Source organism: Lacerta agilis, chromosome 1, assembly GCF_009819535.1.
Source record: "Lacerta agilis isolate rLacAgi1 chromosome 1, rLacAgi1.pri, whole genome shotgun sequence".
Lineage (NCBI taxonomy): Eukaryota > Metazoa > Chordata > Lepidosauria > Squamata > Lacertidae > Lacerta > Lacerta agilis.
This window is the reverse complement of record NC_046312.1, coordinates 15,027,527-15,047,820: the sequence shown is the minus strand read 5'-3', so window position 1 is coordinate 15,047,820 and position 20,294 is coordinate 15,027,527. Positions and strand designations below refer to the sequence as shown.

Below are 20,294 nucleotides of genomic sequence, written 5' to 3'. Positions count from 1 at the left end.
TTTGACAGGTGGGTAGGGCTGCCCATCTGTCAATCATGTGGAGTCACATATGTGGGCCTTGAAGTCTAAAAGTCGGAATGTCAGTGCCCCTCACATGTAACAAGATGCTTCCAAAAGGAAGTCCCCCCTCCTCATGATTTTAGCAGCTTCCACATGCAATGGGGCTTCCCTCCCCTTCTCAGTAGTGGCGGCCTCCCTGTGGAATGCCCTCGCATCACATGTAAAGGAAATAAACAACTACCTGACTTTTAGAAGACATCTGAAAGCAGCCCTGTTTAGGGAAGTTTTTATGTTTGATGATTTATCGTGTTTTTAATATTTTGTTGGGAGACGCCCAGAGTGGCTGGGGAAACCCAGCCAGATGGGTGGGGTATAAAAAAATTATTATTAATTTATTATTATCAGTTCATATTATTTCCCCTCTTTTCCCCCCTTTTCCTTCTTTCTGCATTTCTGTCCTAGTTGGTTGTATGTTCATATGGCATGTCTCTCCTTTGTCAGTTTTCATCCACACAGTAGTTTAGAATTCTAGCATGAACCTGTTACTAGCCACCTTGATTCTGCAACTGCTCTTTGCCTAAAGGACCTTTTAACTGAGCTACTGTGTGGGTGCTGGATGTCCCATAGCCTGATGCTGGTTGCAGACTAATGACTACCGGTTGAGGAGCCAACAATGCATGTTAAATCTGCACTTTAGAACAGTGAAAGAAAAATGCTGAGTAGACAGTATTAAAAGTTGATTTACACTAACTGGATGTCAGTAATCCATTGATACATTGGTTTTAAAGTAACATGGATTACATCATTGAAGATTTGGCAGTCTGTATTTTTTTCGCTTCACCACTTGTGGCTGTCCAGTCATTCTGTCCTAAGCATGAGTAATATCACAGTGCACAGTCACATACACAGAGTATATGGCACACCTTTGTATGTGTTTAACTTGCATGATGCAAGGAGCCATAAAACTGGTTTGGACTTTTGTATCTGATGGCCTAACATGTGAGAGATTATTTTTGCAGAATAACTTAACTTCTCTGGCAGGGAGTGCTGCCTAATTCAGGTGACAAGCTTTTACTTTCTCTCCCCACCCCCAATACCATTTTCTAATCTGCTAAATTTAGTTTAAGATATGAGCTGATAGAGTAACCAAATTTCTCCCACCACTGCCAGTGGCTGTAATCTATCAGGAAAATACCTTGTAGAGACACTACAGCTGTGCTCAGGAAACATTTTAGCTCAGTATGTCTGCATAATGTTGGATAATTTTCACACCAGTTGCTAGAAACATGTTAGATGTAGTTTCGAGTATTGGCAGTGTTCTTACTTCTTTTACTGAGGCTTCTGTTACTGTGTGGAATTTTGTAACATGGACAATTATAGCATTGATATTCAAGAAGAGAGCAATACAACATCTAAAGAGTGTTGTTTTGTTTTGTTTTTTTGGTATTGAGAAGTTAGAATGCATACTTTAGCTAATGGAAGCATCCAGTGACTAGTTTCTGGTTTGTATGGTATGGGTGTATTTTGAAATAATCAAACGTCCAGAAAAGAGATATTTTGTAATTATTACAAAGATACATTTTGTAATATGTCTGAAGCCAAAATTTTACTTTATAGGACAATACATGGCTTGATTTACAATGCTCTGAAACTATTCATGGAGATGAACCAAAAACTGTTTGATGACTGCACACAGCAATTTAAAGCAGAAAAAGTTAAGTAAGTTTCCTCTTGAACATCTTCCTTCTTTTTCCTTTCATTTTGTTTTCCACCAATTTATTAGAATAAGCACTATCACTTTATATATACACACACAATAACAACTGTTTAGCTCCCTGAAAATGTTCTCTTCCTGCTATTATCACGATTGGTTTGTGTTGCACTCCTGTATATTGTTTCACAGTGCTTACTGGAGCTGAGTGAAACTCATTAATCTCAATCAAAAATGGGCTGATTCACAATTCACCATCTTGTTTTGGGGAAGACTTGAGCAATTTCTGGGATTCAACCAGAGCTCCAAAAGGCCCAGCCCTAGGAAACACCTCCACCATCAGATTGCAGAGTGTCAGTCCCTCTTCTTCCTTTTCTACACTTCACCAGATTAAAAGTTGTGGAGGAGAAAGTGTGGAAGCTCTCTGCCATAAATATTGCTGAACATGCTCAGCAATCCCATTGTCCACAGAAACTCTGAGAGTTTTATTCATGTTCCTTCAACAAGAACAGAAAATTTTATTTCCTGGAATAAGCAAAAATATTTATACCCTGAATTTCCTCATATATTTCAAGGGGAAGCTTTGAAATGGGAGAGGGGGCCATATTACTTGTGGCCGGTGCATAAAGAAGAATAGAAAAACTGCACTTCGCAGAACAGATTAAGCAACCCTCAGTTTTACCCATAGCTGCTATATTCCCTCCCTCCCAAGGCTAGCCCTATGATGCGGCAAGGTAAACCACACTGCCCCCCCACACACACATGTTCACACACTCCCCACGAAGCTGCTTGTCACTGCCTATTATGCTTTTATATTTGTTGGAAGCCGCCCAGAGTGGCTGGGTACAAATAATAAAATTATTGTTACTGCCCACCATCGCAGCCAGCCTTCCACTACTGCCTGGTCACCATGGACCACCACCACAAGGCATTGAGTGGCGGTGCTCTTAACAGTAGGTCTGTCCAGAGCATGTGTCTCACCACTCCTTATCCTGAGTCTTTGTGGGTGAAGCCACAGAAATTTGGCCACCAGAGTGCCATCATTTTGCCATAACAGCAGCCAACACTACACAGAACCAGTCTGTTTAAACAACATTTACCACCGTTGCAGCAAAGTGGTGGCACAAGCAATCTCTGTGGTCACTTCAAACCTAGTGCCTCATTCTGAGGAAAAACTTCCTCAGGCAAACTACCTCAGGCAGGGCACAGTGTTTCACCAGCCCTACACAAACACACACACACCCCTTCAAAATTTGGTTAAGTGGGGTGGGAAAATATATTTCTAGCCAAGGCAAGGTTTGGAATGGGGTTGAGCTTATCTTGTAATGACTAAGGGTTTTCTGGTGTGTGGAGGAGCAGGGAGAGGATCATTTCTGAAATTATTTTCTAACCCCAAGATATACTATTCATGATATCTTATGGCTGGTTAACCCTCTGTTATGTCCAACGTTTAACAAGTAAATACAAAAAAACCCTGTCCTTTTCTGAAGTGTCAAAAACATTTTAGTAATTTGATTTACTTGAAAAGTTCATTGAGCTTTTTCTGTGACGTGTGTGGATTTTTTCCCCTAGGGAGAAGCTAAAAATGAAGGAACGGGAAGAAGCTTGGGTTAAAATAGAAAATCTAGCCAAATCAAATCCCCAGGTATTTCAAAAAAGTTCAGAAGCTGAACATTTCAACTGTACATTAGATACTGCTGGAACAGTAAGGGCCACCATGAATGTAACATTTCCTTACTCACATTTTTTTAAGTAATTAAAGAAGATGACTCTGTGTGGCTGAAGTGTGCATCTTTTGGTGGTTTCCAATGATGATATTATCTGTGTGGCAATAACAAATACCACACAATAGCCTGGTTGTTAAAAGCTCTTCAATACATGGTCAGTCTTTAATAAATACTTCTTCTAAGAGCTGTAGCTGCCACAGGTGAGCCAAAGAACAGTATTCATGTATGAACAAATTATTGACAAGCCAACAGAATCCACTGTTTATATGTAATGTTGGAAAGAAAAGTCCACGCAGAAAACAACATACATAATTTCTGGGAGAGGTCCCAGCAACCTTGCAAGATGTTGCTCTCATACTTGTGACTCAAAAGATACCACAAATGCGGATTTAGGTGTTTTCCACATACTTCCTAACCCTTGCCTGAAATCAACATGACTAGCAAAATATTTAATTAGAACTAGCCCTAATATTCCTTGCCTATTGAGATTTGGCGCCTGTTTGGACAAACCGACCCAGATGCTTAGGAAGTTGAGGTCATTTTAATCTGTTTTAGTATTTTAACTTTTGTATGTTTTAAAGTAGGGTTGTGATTTTTTTTTTTTACTCCTTTTTATTTTTTATCACTTTGTAAGCAGCTTTGAGTATTTTTTTAAAATCAAGCGGTGTACACATTTTATTAAATAAATAAATAAATAGTTCAAGTGATACGTTAAATCTGTAAGAGTGCTTTAAAATGTCATGCTGCCGGTGTCCTGTTGGCAGACTTGGTCACAGCCGCTTTTGAGGTGTTTTTTTTCTCCCAATCAAGTGGTGTATAAATTTCATGAAATAAAACAAATAGATTAGAATCCCTCTGGTTTGTATCCAGAATAGCCCTTCGGTTCACCAAAGGGTGGGAGATCCAGTAGAAGGAAGGAGGCTGGTGTCTCCCAATTCCCCCTGCAGCCTCTTACACCACTTCCCACGCTGTTCTGTAGGGTCCTCCACCCCTCCTCCGGTTCACATTTTCAGGAGGCACAGAGCGGAATTGAGAATCGGCAGGAATTACCTCTCTTCTGTGAGCTGAACTTCACTCATGGGATTGAACTGCAGCAATATGGCTCTCTTTTAGCACATCTACAGTAGAAATTTAAACTAGTTTTCAAATTGGTTTAATTGGAGGTCAACGAGAAGGAGTGTTGGAAATCTTTGTTCTATAAAAAGAACTGAAAGTCCCAGAATTCCTCAGTTAGGAATCATGACAATTAAACAGGTCTGAAAACTATTTAAAGTTTTAGTGCAGACTTATCATTTGCTGAGCAATTTGTTGTTGATGATGATGAAAGACAATCTGGTTTAAATCTCCAGTTAACAATGTAATGGCTATAGAGAAGATTGTTATTAGAAGTGCATATTCAAATAATTTTAATTGGATGGATTTGGGTATGCTGCAGCGTTTATTCTATCAGATGGCATGTCTGAAGCACCCAAAGAATATGGACAACACTCCCATTAGAAAAGTTTATTGATAAAGACCCTTGACTGGGGTTGTACTTGATCCTAGACATATTTACAGAGAAGTAAATCCTGTGGAACTTGGTGGGATTTATTTCTGAGTAAAGATGTGTAAAATTGTGAAGGGAGTAAACTATGAAAGGAGTCTAGAATTGGCATTGATGTTAGCTATGCAAATATGGTCAGTCACTACAATTGCTATGGTTTTTGAGGCACAGAGGTGGTAATCCTACATAGAAATAAACCCTGTTGAACACTGGGAGTTTGCTACCATGATACATTAAAAAATAGACTTCTTTTTCAAAGAATATTAAGTAAATTACAATTGGTTTTATTTTGCTTTGTAATATGTTGCTTTATTAAATTACATAAAAGAAGATTTGGTGCAAAAGTACACCAATGCCAATGATTGATCTCAGAATTTGTAACTCATACTTTTTATAAAGTAATCATGCATGCTGCTTGTGTGGATCAGTTTGTATAAATAGTGGGCCAAATTTCATATAAACCTGTTGTTCAGGTTAATTTAGTATCAGCAATAAGTTATTATAAAATGAATTTCATGCAGAAAATATATTAAAGTATTAATTGGTCTGTTGGATAATTGTTCAAATTAGTGACTTATCTTAGAGCAGATTTGCTGACTCATAAAATTTTTCATTGGCCCCGTTTGCACATCACAGTAGGCCATAGTTCATGGTTTACCATGATCTTGCCTGCTTTGTTGCTTCTGGATATCACTTAAGAGAAACAAACCATGATCCTTGGCTTACAGTTGCATCCAAACTGGATATCATAGTTTGTTTGAGTGAAACAAACCAGTCTCTGGTTTGGATATAATGCTATTAACTATGCTTTACTGGGGTGCAAACAAGACCATATAGCCTCTTCATTCAGGTAGATAGCCATGTTGGTCTGACGCAGTCAAAATAAAATAATTTTTTAAGAAGTCCAGTAGCACCTTAGAGACCAACTAAGTTTGTTCTGGGTATAAGCTTTCGTGTGCATGTATCTGAAGAAGTGAATGCACACGAAAGCTGATACCCAGAATAAACTTAGTTGGTCTCTAAGGTGCTACTGGGCAATTTTTTTATTTTTTTTTCCATATAGGCTCTTATTATTGGGAAGTGCTGATACCAATAATTGGGCCAATGCAAATATTTTAGCATGCTGGTCTTCTTTTCCTGGCATACCTTTAGCCATCATTTTGTGCAGTGATTGGTCTTAAATTCTTCTACTAAATTTTAAAATGTAGGTCATCAACCAGTATAAAGATGTTTGCTCTAAAGGTTACTTTTGATTGTGTCTTGGGTCCTAGGAGCTAGTTTAGGGTTTGACTGAACGTAGCAGACTGTTTCTCATTTGAATTTCCCATCACACCAATTTAGCATGTCTAGTTTGGAAATCCTTCAAAGTCTCAAAGGTGGTGCAGGATAAGGGCGCTGGATGCATAAAGCCAAACTGGGAGAACCATATTGTTTCATATTTCCATTGCAGAAACATAATAGCCCTTCTGGATCAGAGCAATAGTGCATTATTCAGCATCTTGTTTCCCACAACAACCAGTCAGATGTTCTGGGAAGCCTCACAAGTAAGGCATTCCCCTTTAAAGCCATTTAAGCTTTTTATCTCCTGCAAATGGGTTTTATTGGATAGACCAACACATTTTCTCCACCATACACAGTTTCAAAAAACCTCAGTCATGTCCCACCCTTAACTAATGGGTTTCAACACTGACAAAATGAACCTTAAATTATTATTTTTGGCTCATTTCATTATTTCCACAGGACATAAGGCTTTATTAGATTTCAACGAGCACTTTGGGCTATCAAATCTCCTGGTTTTTTTTTTAAGATAGAAGCTATAACAGTTCATGGTTTAATCCAAAACTCTATTTGTGCAACAAAATGTGTAAATTACTCTTAATCAAGTGTGAGGGTAACCTTTATTCCAGTAAAATTGCTGTTGCTAATCTTAAGATTTGCCATCAAAAATTCTGACATAAAACATTTTGCATTTGGTTAGTACTCAGTATTTAGTGACACCTGTCTGGTGAGCAGTCCTGTTGCAATGGAAACAGATGGGCCTTTAATTGAAGACTTGCAGGTGCTGAGAAAGACAGTGAAAGAAGAAGCTTGTCCGGTAAGCACATAGGAAGAAAAATTAGCCTACTCGTTCCAAACTTGATTTAGAAATTACTCATTTTGGTTAGTAGTTATGCTTTTCCTCTCTAAATGACAAATTTGAAACGAGCAGAATAATTTTAGTAAAATAGTTATTGTAGCTGTTGACCGTGTCCCGTTGCATATGTGAGCAGTGAGAATTTTTTGTCTTGTGTTTATTAAGTGGCTTCAGAACCATTAAAGTGAAGTGGGTATTTCAAAGAATATACAGTGAAGAGATTGTTTAATAGAACTCACTTATTGAAATTCCAATTTTTTTTATTCCCTCGTCCCATGTCTGCTGCCTAAACACAAGACTGCTTAGCCCTGACTTCCCTGACATCAGAGGATTGCCAGTGAGTCTTGATACCCTCTCTGCCAAACCACACTGAAAATCAACGCACATCTAGTTATCGGGTTCCATGAATGTGGTGCCTGTGGTTGCAATGGCACCCTTGGGTATCTCCTGGCGCCCACAACTCTTCTAAGCTCACCCCCTAACTGCCCCTTTTTTTCATATGGTGTTGAGGGTTTTCCATGAAAAATGCAGAGAGCTAAAGGAGAAAATTGGAAGACTCTCTCTGCTTCCTCTTTCAGGTCCGTGTGCCTTTCAAGACAAAGTGAAGTGACCAAGAGGATAGAGGAAGAGAGAGTGAAAGGAGTGGGGGTAGCATGCCACAGGCATCAGGAGCAAAGGAACGGAGAGAGAAGCTGTGTCTACATGTACATGCACACACACATAATGAATCCAATAAAATGGATCCAATTGACTGCAGAATTTTAATAGGTTTCCCTTACCACTACCACCATCGAATCAAAGACCACATGTGCTTCCATAGACTGAACTGTAACCATCACACATCTGATGGTTGCCAGTTCTGCCAGTACAAAAAACATGGTTCTGCAGCACAGATCCTCATAAATTTTTTTTGCAAGGGAACATCTCAAAATTACCATTGTTCATAGATGTGTTATGTGATTTGTTGGTGGTTTTGTTCTCATCCCGTGTTGAATCATAGGTTCTATGCCTTGGGTAAATGTGTTTGTGGTGCTGGCCACAAGGACCAGATTTGTGATCTTTACTGTGCAGTCTACCAGTGTGGTCTTTCATTTGCTGGTGGCGAGGCAGTTTTAAGAGGATTGGTTTTAATTCTACTGGATGCAATTTTTACCCTTGAAAAAACAAAAGGGTATGGGGTGGGGGTGTGGGGGTGTGTGCGCACGCATGCACATGTGTATGCGTTAGTGCATGCACATGCACAATTGTGCATGAAGACCGAAGAGGGAGGGGAAGCAATCAGAGGTGGTAGTATCCAGTGCACTCTCAAAATTCCAGATGTGGACAGGCTCAAAAAACTTGGTGACTTCTGGTTTAAACAGAGATACTGCATATTTAAATATGGTGCAAAAGTTAATAACAGTTGGTTTCATTAGAAGGCTTAATTGTCAAGTAGAAACTGATCTAGCTTCATTAGTGAGGACTTCAGTATTTCTAGCAACACACGTATACTTCAGGTAGATAGAAAATGATCATTGGTTGTTATTCCTGCTCCCTCTACTCCACCCCTCAGCATCTTGGATTTTATAGTCCTGACCTAATTCAGATCCTGCCCATGACCACTTACTACACAGGTTTTTGAGGCTAAAACCGCATAAGGACCAAATAAGGATATAAATTCATTCGTTCATTCAGCCTTTATTGGCATAATTTAGACAATAAAATCATAAAAGAGAAAGAAAGGGAAAAAACCATCCATAAAACATTGGCGATCCAGACATATTAAACACGTAAAACGTTTATTTCCTGGAATATGGCTGGATGGAAGAACAAAGCTACTGACCCCAACCTCATTGATCATCTCAAAAGTTTTGACAGTATCTTACTCCAAGAAACTTGGTTAGTGACTGAATATATATCATCATAAGAGGGTGGGCAGGTGCTCACCCCCAAACCAATGTCACCTGTGTTTCTCCTTCCTCTATTTCTGTCTCTGCAACCTGCTATTTTTTCCATCCTCAGTGCTGTTGTAGGAGCCTATGCCTGCATTTGAAAGTCTGCCTCACAGCTGCCATAGCACTACAATGCATCTCCCCAGCTGACAAAACAGCAGAGTGCAAGGCCATGGTCTTTCTCGCTTTGGGTCACATAACAGTAGGAAGCAGGCAGGCATAGTATAGTTGTGTCTCCCCAATAAAGAAAACCATAGTGCTATGTATGGCAGCTGCATATGCATCCATGTACACTGCTTCTGGACTTAGTGACCTACTAGGGTGAGTAATCAATATATGCCATTTCATCCATTGTAGAGCTACACTGTGCTTCCATGGACCTATGGCTGACTCCTAGGATGGTGCTGTCTTGGTGGTAGCCACACAATTGGAATGGGCACCTGTAGCCGAAAGAGGGAGCGGGTAGGACAGTTTGCTACATGACTGCTCACCAGGGGGCATGGCTGTTAGCCTAAACAACTTGCAAATGGTATGCCTATAATGATAGTATGTACTGACTGTTAAATTTATGGACTTGGTGGCTTCCCAAAGAACCAGGAGAATCCAAAAACGTATTCAGAGGTGTGCCATGTATAGAGAAGCATTGCATCAGCCAAGTCATTCCAGCAGTAGCCAGGTTGTATTGCCAACTTGCTGTCGTAAGCTTCCTAATAATACTTTTCTTCACCCAAAAAACCAACCTATTGTGGATTAAATTGTTGCATTAAAAAAAAATGCATTTTGATTTTAGGCACAGAAGGAGCAGAAAAAGGATCGTGTTATTGTGCGCCGCAAGTCCGACCTGCCTCAGGATATCTATACCATGAAAGCCTTGGAGTCCCATTGCCGAGCTGATGATCTAATAACACATGATGGGCATTAGACTATTCAAGTGAAATCTTATTTGGAGGAAAACCCTTTTTTCTGGACTCTGTTCCACAGTAGAGAACTTACTTTTTTTGTGCCATACTGATCAGTTACACACAAGTCAAAGCTTTTCCCCCAATCCCATTTCTTTAGGCAATAACTTTGATACAGTATGCGCAGCTCAAGATTAGTTGTTCAAACAATGGTAAATTACCTGATTCTATATGCAGAACCTTGGTTTGACAAGTATTAAACGAAGACACTTCCTTGGCGATGTTGGCATAGAACTAACCAATCGGAAGCATGCACTTTCCCCCCTCCATATTATTACTGAGAGAAGAACAGCCTTAGCGCAAATCATCTAACACAGTTGCCACACAACCTCCCAAAACCTTTTAGGCTGCTCCACCTTTCCTCTTTTGTGGGAGGCATGGAAAGCAGTTCTGTATATGGAAAAGCATGAAACCATAACGTTGATCATACTGTTTGCAGTATGTACACCTGTTAAGACTACGGTCAGCTGCAGCTTGTGGCTCATGTACATCATATATGTGCGGGCACACAAGAAAATCCATGTGTGACTGCACAAACCTTTTTTTTCCTTTATATGGAACTGCTTTCTGTGTGGGCAAAGTGGCCTTGCGTGGGTTTTCCTAATTGGAAGCTGCAGTACAGGAGTGCCTGGTATGCTGAGGCCATTTTCTTTCTATTCCTGTCCCCAAAGTTGGTACTGTGGCAATAGTCGAGTTTTTTAATTCACCAAAAACCTATTAGGCATTTTTATAACACTGAAAAAACTTGGGGGGGGGGGGACAATTCTGCATTACTGCCTTGACAAATTCCTGGCAGCTTGGAAACACACAGTTAAATTGTTCTCTCAGTTCAGCTTACAGAATGGCAATTTTCGTGACAATCTTCAATCACGGCTAATTTCTAGGAGCTCTGAAAATTATTTCAGAGAGAGGCACCCTCAAAGTACTTTATATGGATTGAAGCCATATTTTCCAATCTTTTAGCATGTAATAGAAGCTGAGTATTTTGGAACTGACCTGCTAGAAAAAGAATTTGTGTTCCTAAAACTGAAATCCCGTCTGCCTTGATTAGAAATAAATTGCATTTAAAAAGAAGTCATTGCATAACTCTTATCTTGTCCCCCCCCCCCCAGAAACTATTATTTCATTTACCAGAATGACTTCATTGTTTTTCTCCCTTACCTGAGTTTTTACTGCATGGCATATTTTGAGCTCTAAGAGTTCTTTTTGTAGACATCATGAGACCAGCTAGTTGGATACATTTCTCTGGATGATATAGTTTGATGAGAGCGCAGCATTAGTACCTTTTCAGATTGTATTTAATAAGGCAACAGATCCTCATTGCATTATGCATTTTTCAGATGCCTGTCTTAAAAGCTGAGAAATGAATTACAGAAGTTCTGCTGTCATATTATTTTCTGTGGTGAAAAGCACATGTAAAACATAACACACCTCACAAGAAGAAACTCATCTGAGTTACTGTTGATCTTCAAATGCTGCTATATATTCCACAAGATTACGTGCATGTTATGAGCTCTTTTTTATTGTTGTGGATGGGAAAGCACGAAGAAATTTTCTATATATATATATATAGTGCTTTGTCTTCAATATTTGATTTCTCTCAGGGTGGCCAGTATTTTTAGACTTTTGTATCCTGCTTAAGAGCTGGGTTTCAGTTGTGTTTTATTTAGAACGAGCAACTTATTTCTTTTGTCTCCGGCAGTAAGGAACAGTGTTTTGATGTCTTGATGCAGAAAAAGTTAAAACATGTGGCTTCTTTAAAATAAGTTTTTAAGGAAATGAGGTATCGTGAATCCATTAAAATTATTGTGCGAAACAGGCAGTTATAGTAACCTAGTGCAGATGTAGTGCCTGCTGCCTGGTCTCACTTAAAACAAAATGTCCCAATATTTATTGCAAAAGCTATGGGGGGAAATCTTATGTGGTGTGATGGGAATTAGTGGCAAGGCAGAGCTAAATTAATATAAAGACCACTCCAAGCTTCAAATAAAATACCCATTCTGTGTAAAAAAGAGCTCCTGTTAAACTTGAAAATAAATATGGTTTACCATGAAAAACAAGTAATTTAAAGCAGATAAAAGATGTCTTCCCTTTTTGAGGTGGGGGGAAAGGGTGCTTTTTTAATTGCAAACGGCAACGTCTATATGTATTTTGATATACCATTGTTTGAACTTCCATCTTTAGCTGGTAACCTGTCAAATACCTTTTTATAATTAGGCTGTTCAGTAGGTTCATGAAAGAGGTTTCTGGAAAGAAGCATTCAAACTAATGTTATCCTCTGGGGGGAGTGGGAAAATATTGTATATCAATGTTTGGTTGACTGTGTAACGCTCAACGTATAAGATCTTTCACTGTCTAGATTTTATTTTTTCTCTTTACTGAAGATAAACATTCACCAAAAAGCTAACGTTCTGGGATAGGTAGGAAAATTATGCCATGAAAACTTGCTCTTGAGATTTTAGGCCAGTTGACAAACTTGCCTAAGCAATATTCTAAAATTTAGCAGCACTAATTGTTTGGCTTGTTTGTTATCACCATTTTTATGCTCTGTATAAGTTCTGTATTAAATTATTCTAAAAACTAATACATCCAAAATAAAAACGTGCAAATAAAATATAGTTTTGGTGACTGTTGTTCTTCATAAAGTTCAGTGTTAGCCATCTTCCCATGTTCTCCAAAATTTTATGCCTGTACATCAGGAATGTCAAAAAGAATATTACCAAGTGTCTTTTTGTGTGTGGCTTTAGTATGGCTTCATTTTAATATTGTACATACATTGTACTTTGTTTTATTGTAATGAGTAATAAAAATGTAGACTTCATATTTTGTACAGAATGGTCCTATGTACAGAATAAAAAGTTCCTAGAAACAGCAAAAAAAAAATTATAGGTAAGTGGCACAATTTTTCTTTATACTATATCTGTATCTTTATGCTTTAGTTGAATGCTATGTTCAAATGTACCAACCTATTTTTTAATATTTTATAATTCAGGGTTTTTTTGTTCAGACATTGTTTTATGAAGAAAAACTTCATACACCTGCCATTTAATATGCTCTTTTATCTAGTTTTTAAATTCTAAAACTGGTGTATTATATGGATTAAATAAAGAAGAAATGGAATTTTACCTGCTCATCATAAAACTACGTTTAACTTAAGGAAAGGATCTTCTAGCAAGAGTGCAGATTATGAAGGTATCCAATAAAAAAACCCATACAAAACAAAGTTTCAGTAAGGCCCTTTAAGGGGGGCTACATCATCTACAGAAGACTCAAAAGCCTCCAATTGACCTTACGTAGAACGATGAAGCCTCCAATTGTCCTTACGTAGAATGATGAAGCAGCCTATATGTAGGTGGTGGCCAGGAGAAACTGATGATTCCATTTCTGTCCCCTTGACAAGTCAGACCTGTGTTCACTGCCCATAATTACGAAAGTTGCATAAACTGTTGTGTGAAGAATACGGTTTTTGACAATTGGGTTTTCCTAGTGCAAAACATGGAGGTTTTAGCACTCTAGTGTCTTGTTGCTCCATGCAAAAAATGACTGCTACTCTTAAAGTTAAAATCATAGATATAATCTCATTACTTAAAATTGAGAAGGATTTGAGGAATTTGTCTCAATCTGTACTTACTGAAAGACAAATCCATTTTCCTGCAGTTGTTAAAACTACTAAATTTTGCATTCAAGCCAGCTGAGATCCCTCACCTTTTGATGGTGGCAGACATTCTGCTTGGTCCCCGTCCCCCCCCCCCCCGGGCACCTTTCAAGTTTACTATCAAAGTAGAGAATTTTCTTTATAGGAGTTTCACTGAGCCGTGAACACAGAATAACCAATTTGACAGTATAGTGTCAAATTGACCCATTTAATATCTTAAATAACCCAAAAGTTGTCCACTAATAAGTGAATCTTGACGCAATATGCATCATGTAACCGTGCCATGGGGTGGAATTTCCTTCCTTTAGAAGCTGGACAAAGTCCAAGCCTCAGCATCTCCCAGGGCAGCCGAAAGAGCTTCCTAGGCTTTGAGCAGAGGGGGCTGGTGGGCTGCATTCACTCCTGACCAACCATTTGAAGATAGTGTGTCAGTAGTAGGTGTGGCCACCCCAGTGTCTTGCATCAACACAAAAAGGCTGACAGCCCCTGCTCCTCAGCTGGTCCATGTGTCTTGTGCTTTTCTCAGTTTAATGCAAATGCAGAACCTCTTCCTGATTTTCCCTGATCCTCTGCCGATCCACAGCAGATCCTGAAGGTTGGAGCACCCTCAGCAACTCTGGATTTTGCGTTGAGGGTCATGCAGTACTGGAGTCTATGAAGAAGAAGAAGAAGAAGAGTTTGGATTTGATATCCCGCTTTTCACTACCCGAAGGAGTCTCAAAGCGGCTAACATTCTCCTTTCCCTTCCTCCCCCACAACAAACACTCTGTGAGGTGAGTGGGGCTGAGAGACTTCAAAGAAGTGTGACTAGCCCAAGGTCACGCAGCAGCTGCATGTGGAGGAGTGGAGACACAAACCCGGTTCCCCAGATTACGAGTCTACCGCTCTTAACCACTACACCACACTGGCTCTATGAAAATTGGATGCCTTGCCTTACACAGATGGAAAGCAATTTCTTCCGGCATAAAAGCACCACTGTATGCAGCTCGACGCTCCAAATGATCATAATTCATCTTGATAGTATGTCAGTACGCTGTGCTCTTCAGGACTACAGTCCATTTTGTGTGGTTGCATCACTACTTGATGCTACAATTCTGTAATTAAATTCTGAGACAGAAGGACTAACCCATTTGAAATAGTTACACCTGAAGCCAAGGGTAGCAGCAGGGTGAGCCGCCAGTATCCCACAAACTGACAATAGGGTTTTCTGTATCTAGTAGAAACTACATTTTCTCTATACACCCGGTTTGGATTTTGATTAAACCGACCAGCTTTTGTAACAAAAAGCCAGTTTTCGTGTTGCAGGGCCTGACCACAGCTATGCATCCTTCTTTGTTGGCTGTTGCATACCTGCATTCAAACTTTAATGCAGCAATCCTCAAATATTTTTGATATTGCTATATAGATGAGGACCGAATTAGGTGTAGCAGCAAAGATGCGAACTGATTTACTGGGTGAGGGAAGCAGAGAGCATGTTGCCAAGGGGTAAAGGTCTGTTATCCAGAGAGAAACCTGGCATTAATCATGAAAAAATAATGGCGCTTTGGGATGTGCTCTCCTTAAATAATACATTTCTCATGCTACATTATGCCTTACCTCATGCAACTGTCACTCATAAAAAATTAAAGAGAAAAATGCTGCTGTGTAGCTAAGTTTATTTTCTGTGTTTGATCACCCTTGAGGCAGTAACTTATATCAGATACTTCTCTCTAGGCATAATGGTTAGCTGTATTTGAATCTTAGTGACGTGCTGCAAGTAGGAAAGAAATTGAGGCTGCAGTCCATGGCACATTTACTAGGGAAATTTGAACTCAGGCTTACTTCTAAGTCTTAAACATGCTTAGAATTCCACAGCATATATTAGAATGCTGCAACGTTACAAGGGACCACAAGCCTATCCTAGCCAACCCCTTACCCAAGACATATTCCACTATGGAGAAAACTCAACACAAATTAAATTCTGCAATCCAAGCTGCACTCTGTTGCATGCAGAAAACATTCTTACTCAGTTTTTGAAATAAAGCAAGGGAAAGCCACCCCTACGCACCGTTGTCCCTTTTTAATGGAATGGCATGTCCACATCGTTGTGCCTTCACCCTTCTGGGGGATATCTACCCTTTATACCAACGGGACGCAGTTGGTGCTGTGGTCTAAACCACTGAGCATCTTGGGCTTGCCGATGGGAAGGTTGGCGGTTCGAATCTGCGCGACGGGGTGAGGTCCCGTTGCTCTGCCCCAGCTCCTGCCAACCTAGTTGTTTGAAAGCACACCAGTGCAAGTAGATAAATAGGTGCCGCTGTGGTGGGAAGGTAAACGGCATTTCCGTGTGCTCTGGCACTCGTCACAGTGTCCCGTTGCACCAGAAGCGGTTTAGTCATGCTGGCCACATGACCCGGAAAGTTGTCTGTGGACAAACGCTGGCTCCCTTGGCCTGAAAAGCAAGATGAGTGCCACATCCCATAGTCGGCTTTGTCTGGATTTAACCATTTGGGGTCCTTTACCTTTCTACCTTACCCTTTCTACCACCTTTTAAAAAAATAAAAGTTTATACCCTTCGGGCCTTTTTTTTTTTTTTTTGCTGTAACAAAGTCTTGCAGAGGTGTTCAAAGAAGGTATGGTTATTTTAATAAGTGAAAGATTGGTGCACTGATCTCTCATGCTAAACTAATTAGGGAGCAGTCATCTGTCTGTGGCACTGAGACAAGAATTGGAAAGTAGAGAAAATTAAGGGCAAAAGTTCCTTATCTTGTATTTCTTTCCACTTCAGTAAGGTCAGGAGTGCTTCCTCCCTGCCTGTTCTCATTGAAGATCTTGTAGTCAAAACAAAAAGGGCCATCAGTGTGGACCTTCGAGTTCAGACAGTAGTTAATTTCTAGAAAAAGAGATGACAGCACTCATGACCTTGAAATAACACCCTTTGGTCTGGAAGCCCCTTCCCTCTCTTCAGCAATGCATGAGCTGCTTCTGTGGTTACTCAGTAGTGATGGAGGCGCACTCTGCACCTGCTTAAGGACAGATTCAACTGTTTCTCTGGGTGTATCAATCTTGAGCCCTGCCATTGAAATCACATGCTGTACTATGTAGGACTGATCATTGGGGAAGACCCAGTAGAGTTTTAACCATGGTCTCAAGGAATCCATGCTCACCTCTTCCACCTGGTACACTTAACTATGTAGCCTCTAAAAGAAGCCAACCATCCCACAAAAACGGCTGCCATTATCACAGAACCAGAACCACCATTTGTTGCAACAAGTTTCAAGGGCCCCCAGCTCACTGAGGTTGTCCAGCATAATCTTGACATGCTGGAAAGCATTGTTCATTCATAAGCTTCTATTATTTCTGCTCAAGCTGCTCTTTGGGAAGTGGTGTGTGGTTATGCAAAGGTAGGTGCCCTCACAGAGGCTCCCAACATGTCCAGGTCCCAAGCTGGATCTACTGCAATAATTTGCATGGGGAGGGCAGGCCAAGACTTAGGCTATTCTCTATATATTCTCTCCAGCACTTTGGTGTTGGTTTCCAGAAAATCCACTAGCACCATGTGTTGAGGAATGACCCTTTCCCTATTTTGGAGTACCGCTATCCTGGATGAGAGACGAGCCTTGAGCATTCCATAGCCATAGATACCATCTTAATTGCAACCCAAGACCATCTTCCCATCCATAGCTGAGCGTGTTCCAGCTAGAAGGAATACTTTGTGCACGCATGTTTGAGTTAAAGTGTTGGAGGGGGCCTTGTGCTCTGACCCACCCCCTTTGATGCAAGAGATCCAGTTCGAACATTCCCTAACAAATTGCTTTGTTACACAGCACTAAGTTAAACCATGGGATCACGCAAGATGTAGTGATGGCCATTGACTTGGGACAGCTCTCAAAGAGGATTGGCCAGGTAGTGAAGGCTATCAATGGCTGCTAGCCAAAATGGCCATGTTCTGTCTCTGCTGTAGGAGGCAGTATGCCCCTGAATACCTGTTGCTGAGACTCCCAGGTTGGAGGGTGCTGTTGCTCTCCGGTCCTGCTTGCAGGCTTCCCATAGGTTGGTCGCTACAGGAAGAGGATACTGGGCTAAGGGGTCACTGGCCTCATCCAACAGGCTCTTGTTATGCGGCTGCCCAGCTTCTGCTTGAATGCCTCCAGTGGGAGTCTGGGAGAGTCCGCTATCCCTGTATGGGCCAGGATGGGAACCAGTGGCCCTCCAGATGTTGCTGGACTATAACTCCCATCATCCCTATCCACTGACCACGCTGGCAGGGGCTGAATAGGGTCCAGAAACATCCCTGCTCTATGCAATCCAATCCATTGACTCATCCTCCAGAATGGTAAATCCTTTAGATCAGTTTCCCAGCTTTTTAACTACAATTCCCATCATTCCTGACCACTGGTCCTGCTAAGCTAGGGATGGTGCGAGTTTTGGTCCAAAAAACAGCTGGAGACCCATGTTTGGGAAACCCTGCTTTAGATCTCTGTCCCTCTGGCCTCATAAGTAAGCGCCTCGTTATCCGTGCTTAAAGACTACAGCGAGCGGGCTGCCTCATCCTACACGTGTTTACCCAGAAAGAATTCCTATATTGTTTCCTAGGCGTCTTTACCAGCCCGAGTCTGCTGAGAAGTCCACCCATTGTTGTCAAAGCCCCATGTGAGAAGTGTGGCTAAGATTGCAGTCGTTTTGCCTACTCAATTCAAGTGGGGCTTGGTGCAGAAGACGGCAGCGTTGACTCCTTATCCGTAGGCGAAAATATCAGAAATGCATCACACTCGGCGCGCAGCTCTGCAGCGCAACTCTGGCAGCAAGGAGGCAAGAGGCTGCGTAGTGACAGCCTCAAAACTGCCTCTTCATTGCTCTGGCGGAAACAGTCGCAGTGCAATCTGGAACAAGTAGTTTTTCACCTGCAGCCTTTGGCTTCGAAAGTAAGATTTCATTCTCTCGCCACCAAAGGAACACAAGTTAACAGCAGAGAACCTGCACAAACAACGCTAACACCAAACCCTAAATATATTAAGTAAAATAGAAACATCGTCACCCGACCCCACCCCCGCCCATCTCTCTCTCCCCCCCCTGCACCTCTTTCCCTCCTTTCTTCCTAATGTCTCAACAAATGAAACTGACTTGTAAAAATTTTACATGCGATGTAACGAGAGAGAGACATTGCACATACTTTTGTGAATCAAGAAAATCTTTAATAAAAATACATTAAAAAAAGATTTCCTGAGAATAAGCGGGAAGGCGGGGTCACAAATCTGACATTTGTGCCCTATTGAGTTCTGCTTCATGGAGAAAAAGCCTGGGCGTTGCATTTGCTTTACATTATCTCTAGAAAACACACACACATACACACACACAAAACCTTTAATTTTAACTCTGTAATTAATTTTATTCTGTCCTGTGCTTTTCATCTCTTGTAATGGCTTTGGCTAGACATTTTTTTTAATAGTCTCATGTCTAAAGGAGGCTTACATTTAGAACATCATCGTATTTGCTGGGGTACAAGAGTGGCAGAATTTAACAGCGCAATCCTGCAGATACCTACCCAAAAGCAAACCCCACTGAGCTACTTTTCCAGAAAACCGGGGCCTGAGGATTGCACTCTCATAAGTACCGGTAGCTTTCTGAGCAGGAAAACACGCATTGCATACTAGCGTGCTTCCTTTGGCTGCGCCGAAAACTACATATGAAAATCCAAGAGAGAGAAGTAATTTTACATATTGTTAACGCCCTTCCTCCCAAAGCATCCCAGGAAGGCAAGTAATGCTCAGGATTGATACCTGAAGGTTTTCTCACGTTATTAAAAGGTAAGGGGACCCCTGACCATCAGGTCCAGTCGTGTCCGCTCTATAGGCCGAGGGAGCCGGCGTTTGTCCGCAGTTTCCGGGTCATGTGGCCAGCATGACAAAGCCACTTCTGGTAAACCAAAGCAGCGCACAGAAACGCCGTTTACCTTCTCGCTGGAGCGGTCTCTATTTATCTACTTGCACTTTGACGTGCTTTTGAACTGATAGGTGGGCAGGAGCAGGGACCGAGCAAGATTCGAAGATCAGCAAGCCCTAGACTCTGTGGTTTAACATTTCTCACTTTATTACTATTATCATAATTGAATATTTACTTATACCCCCTTTTCCCCCCTGACAGGGATTCCAAGTGACTGGGGGGGGGGAGAAGAGCAGCTTAAAAACACAGGGAAAACCCAATCATTAATATATATTTTTAACATGGATGAGTTCAAACTTATTTAATATATATGCTGATCATTACAATACTGCAAAAGCAACGCGGCACCAGCCTTTACATTCAAAGCAAATCAGAGCCCCACCGCCGGAAACCTGAAGTACATTGCCCGCGTGACCCTCTGGAGGGGGGGTTGCGGGTGTCCCCTTTCAGATGCATGTCGGGACTTGTAGTCCACCCTACCCCAGACCCCCCTCTTCAGCTCCAAGCCCGGGCGGGTTTCCCCGACTACGCTTCCCATCATCCTCCAGGGCGGCTCTGACGGCGAGAGGCGGTGGTTAAAAGAGCGGCGGGGCGGGCGCATCGGGTTCAGTACCGCTGAGCCACATAACTCAGCGGCCGCCGGGGAGGTAGCTGCGTCTTGTCTCTAGCGGCGTTTTATCCCGAGGCACCGAGGGGTGGGGTAGAATCCCAC

The 20,294-nt window shown here is 41.2% G+C and overlaps 1 protein-coding gene across 8 annotated transcripts in view; it reads left to right on the top strand.

The window, feature by feature from the left end:
• Positions 1–12,826, top strand: part of PPP2R5C (protein phosphatase 2 regulatory subunit B'gamma) — a 75,397-nt gene extending 62,571 nt beyond the window's left edge. For 4 of the 8 annotated variants that reach the window (XM_033139579.1, XM_033139562.1, XM_033139570.1 and 1 more), the window contains 4 exons: positions 1,618–1,719; positions 3,284–3,356; positions 6,960–7,076; positions 9,837–12,826. In XM_033139579.1, the coding sequence (XP_032995470.1) occupies positions 1,618–1,719; positions 3,284–3,356; positions 6,960–7,076; positions 9,837–9,968 (424 nt within the window). In that variant the 3' untranslated portion in view covers positions 9,969–12,826. The remainder of the gene's footprint in view (positions 1–1,617; positions 1,720–3,283; positions 3,357–6,959; positions 7,077–9,836) is intronic. The other 4 variants (XM_033139589.1, XM_033139624.1, XM_033139614.1 and 1 more) reach the window with 2 other exon arrangements.
• Positions 12,827–20,294: the final 7,468 nt, after the last annotated feature.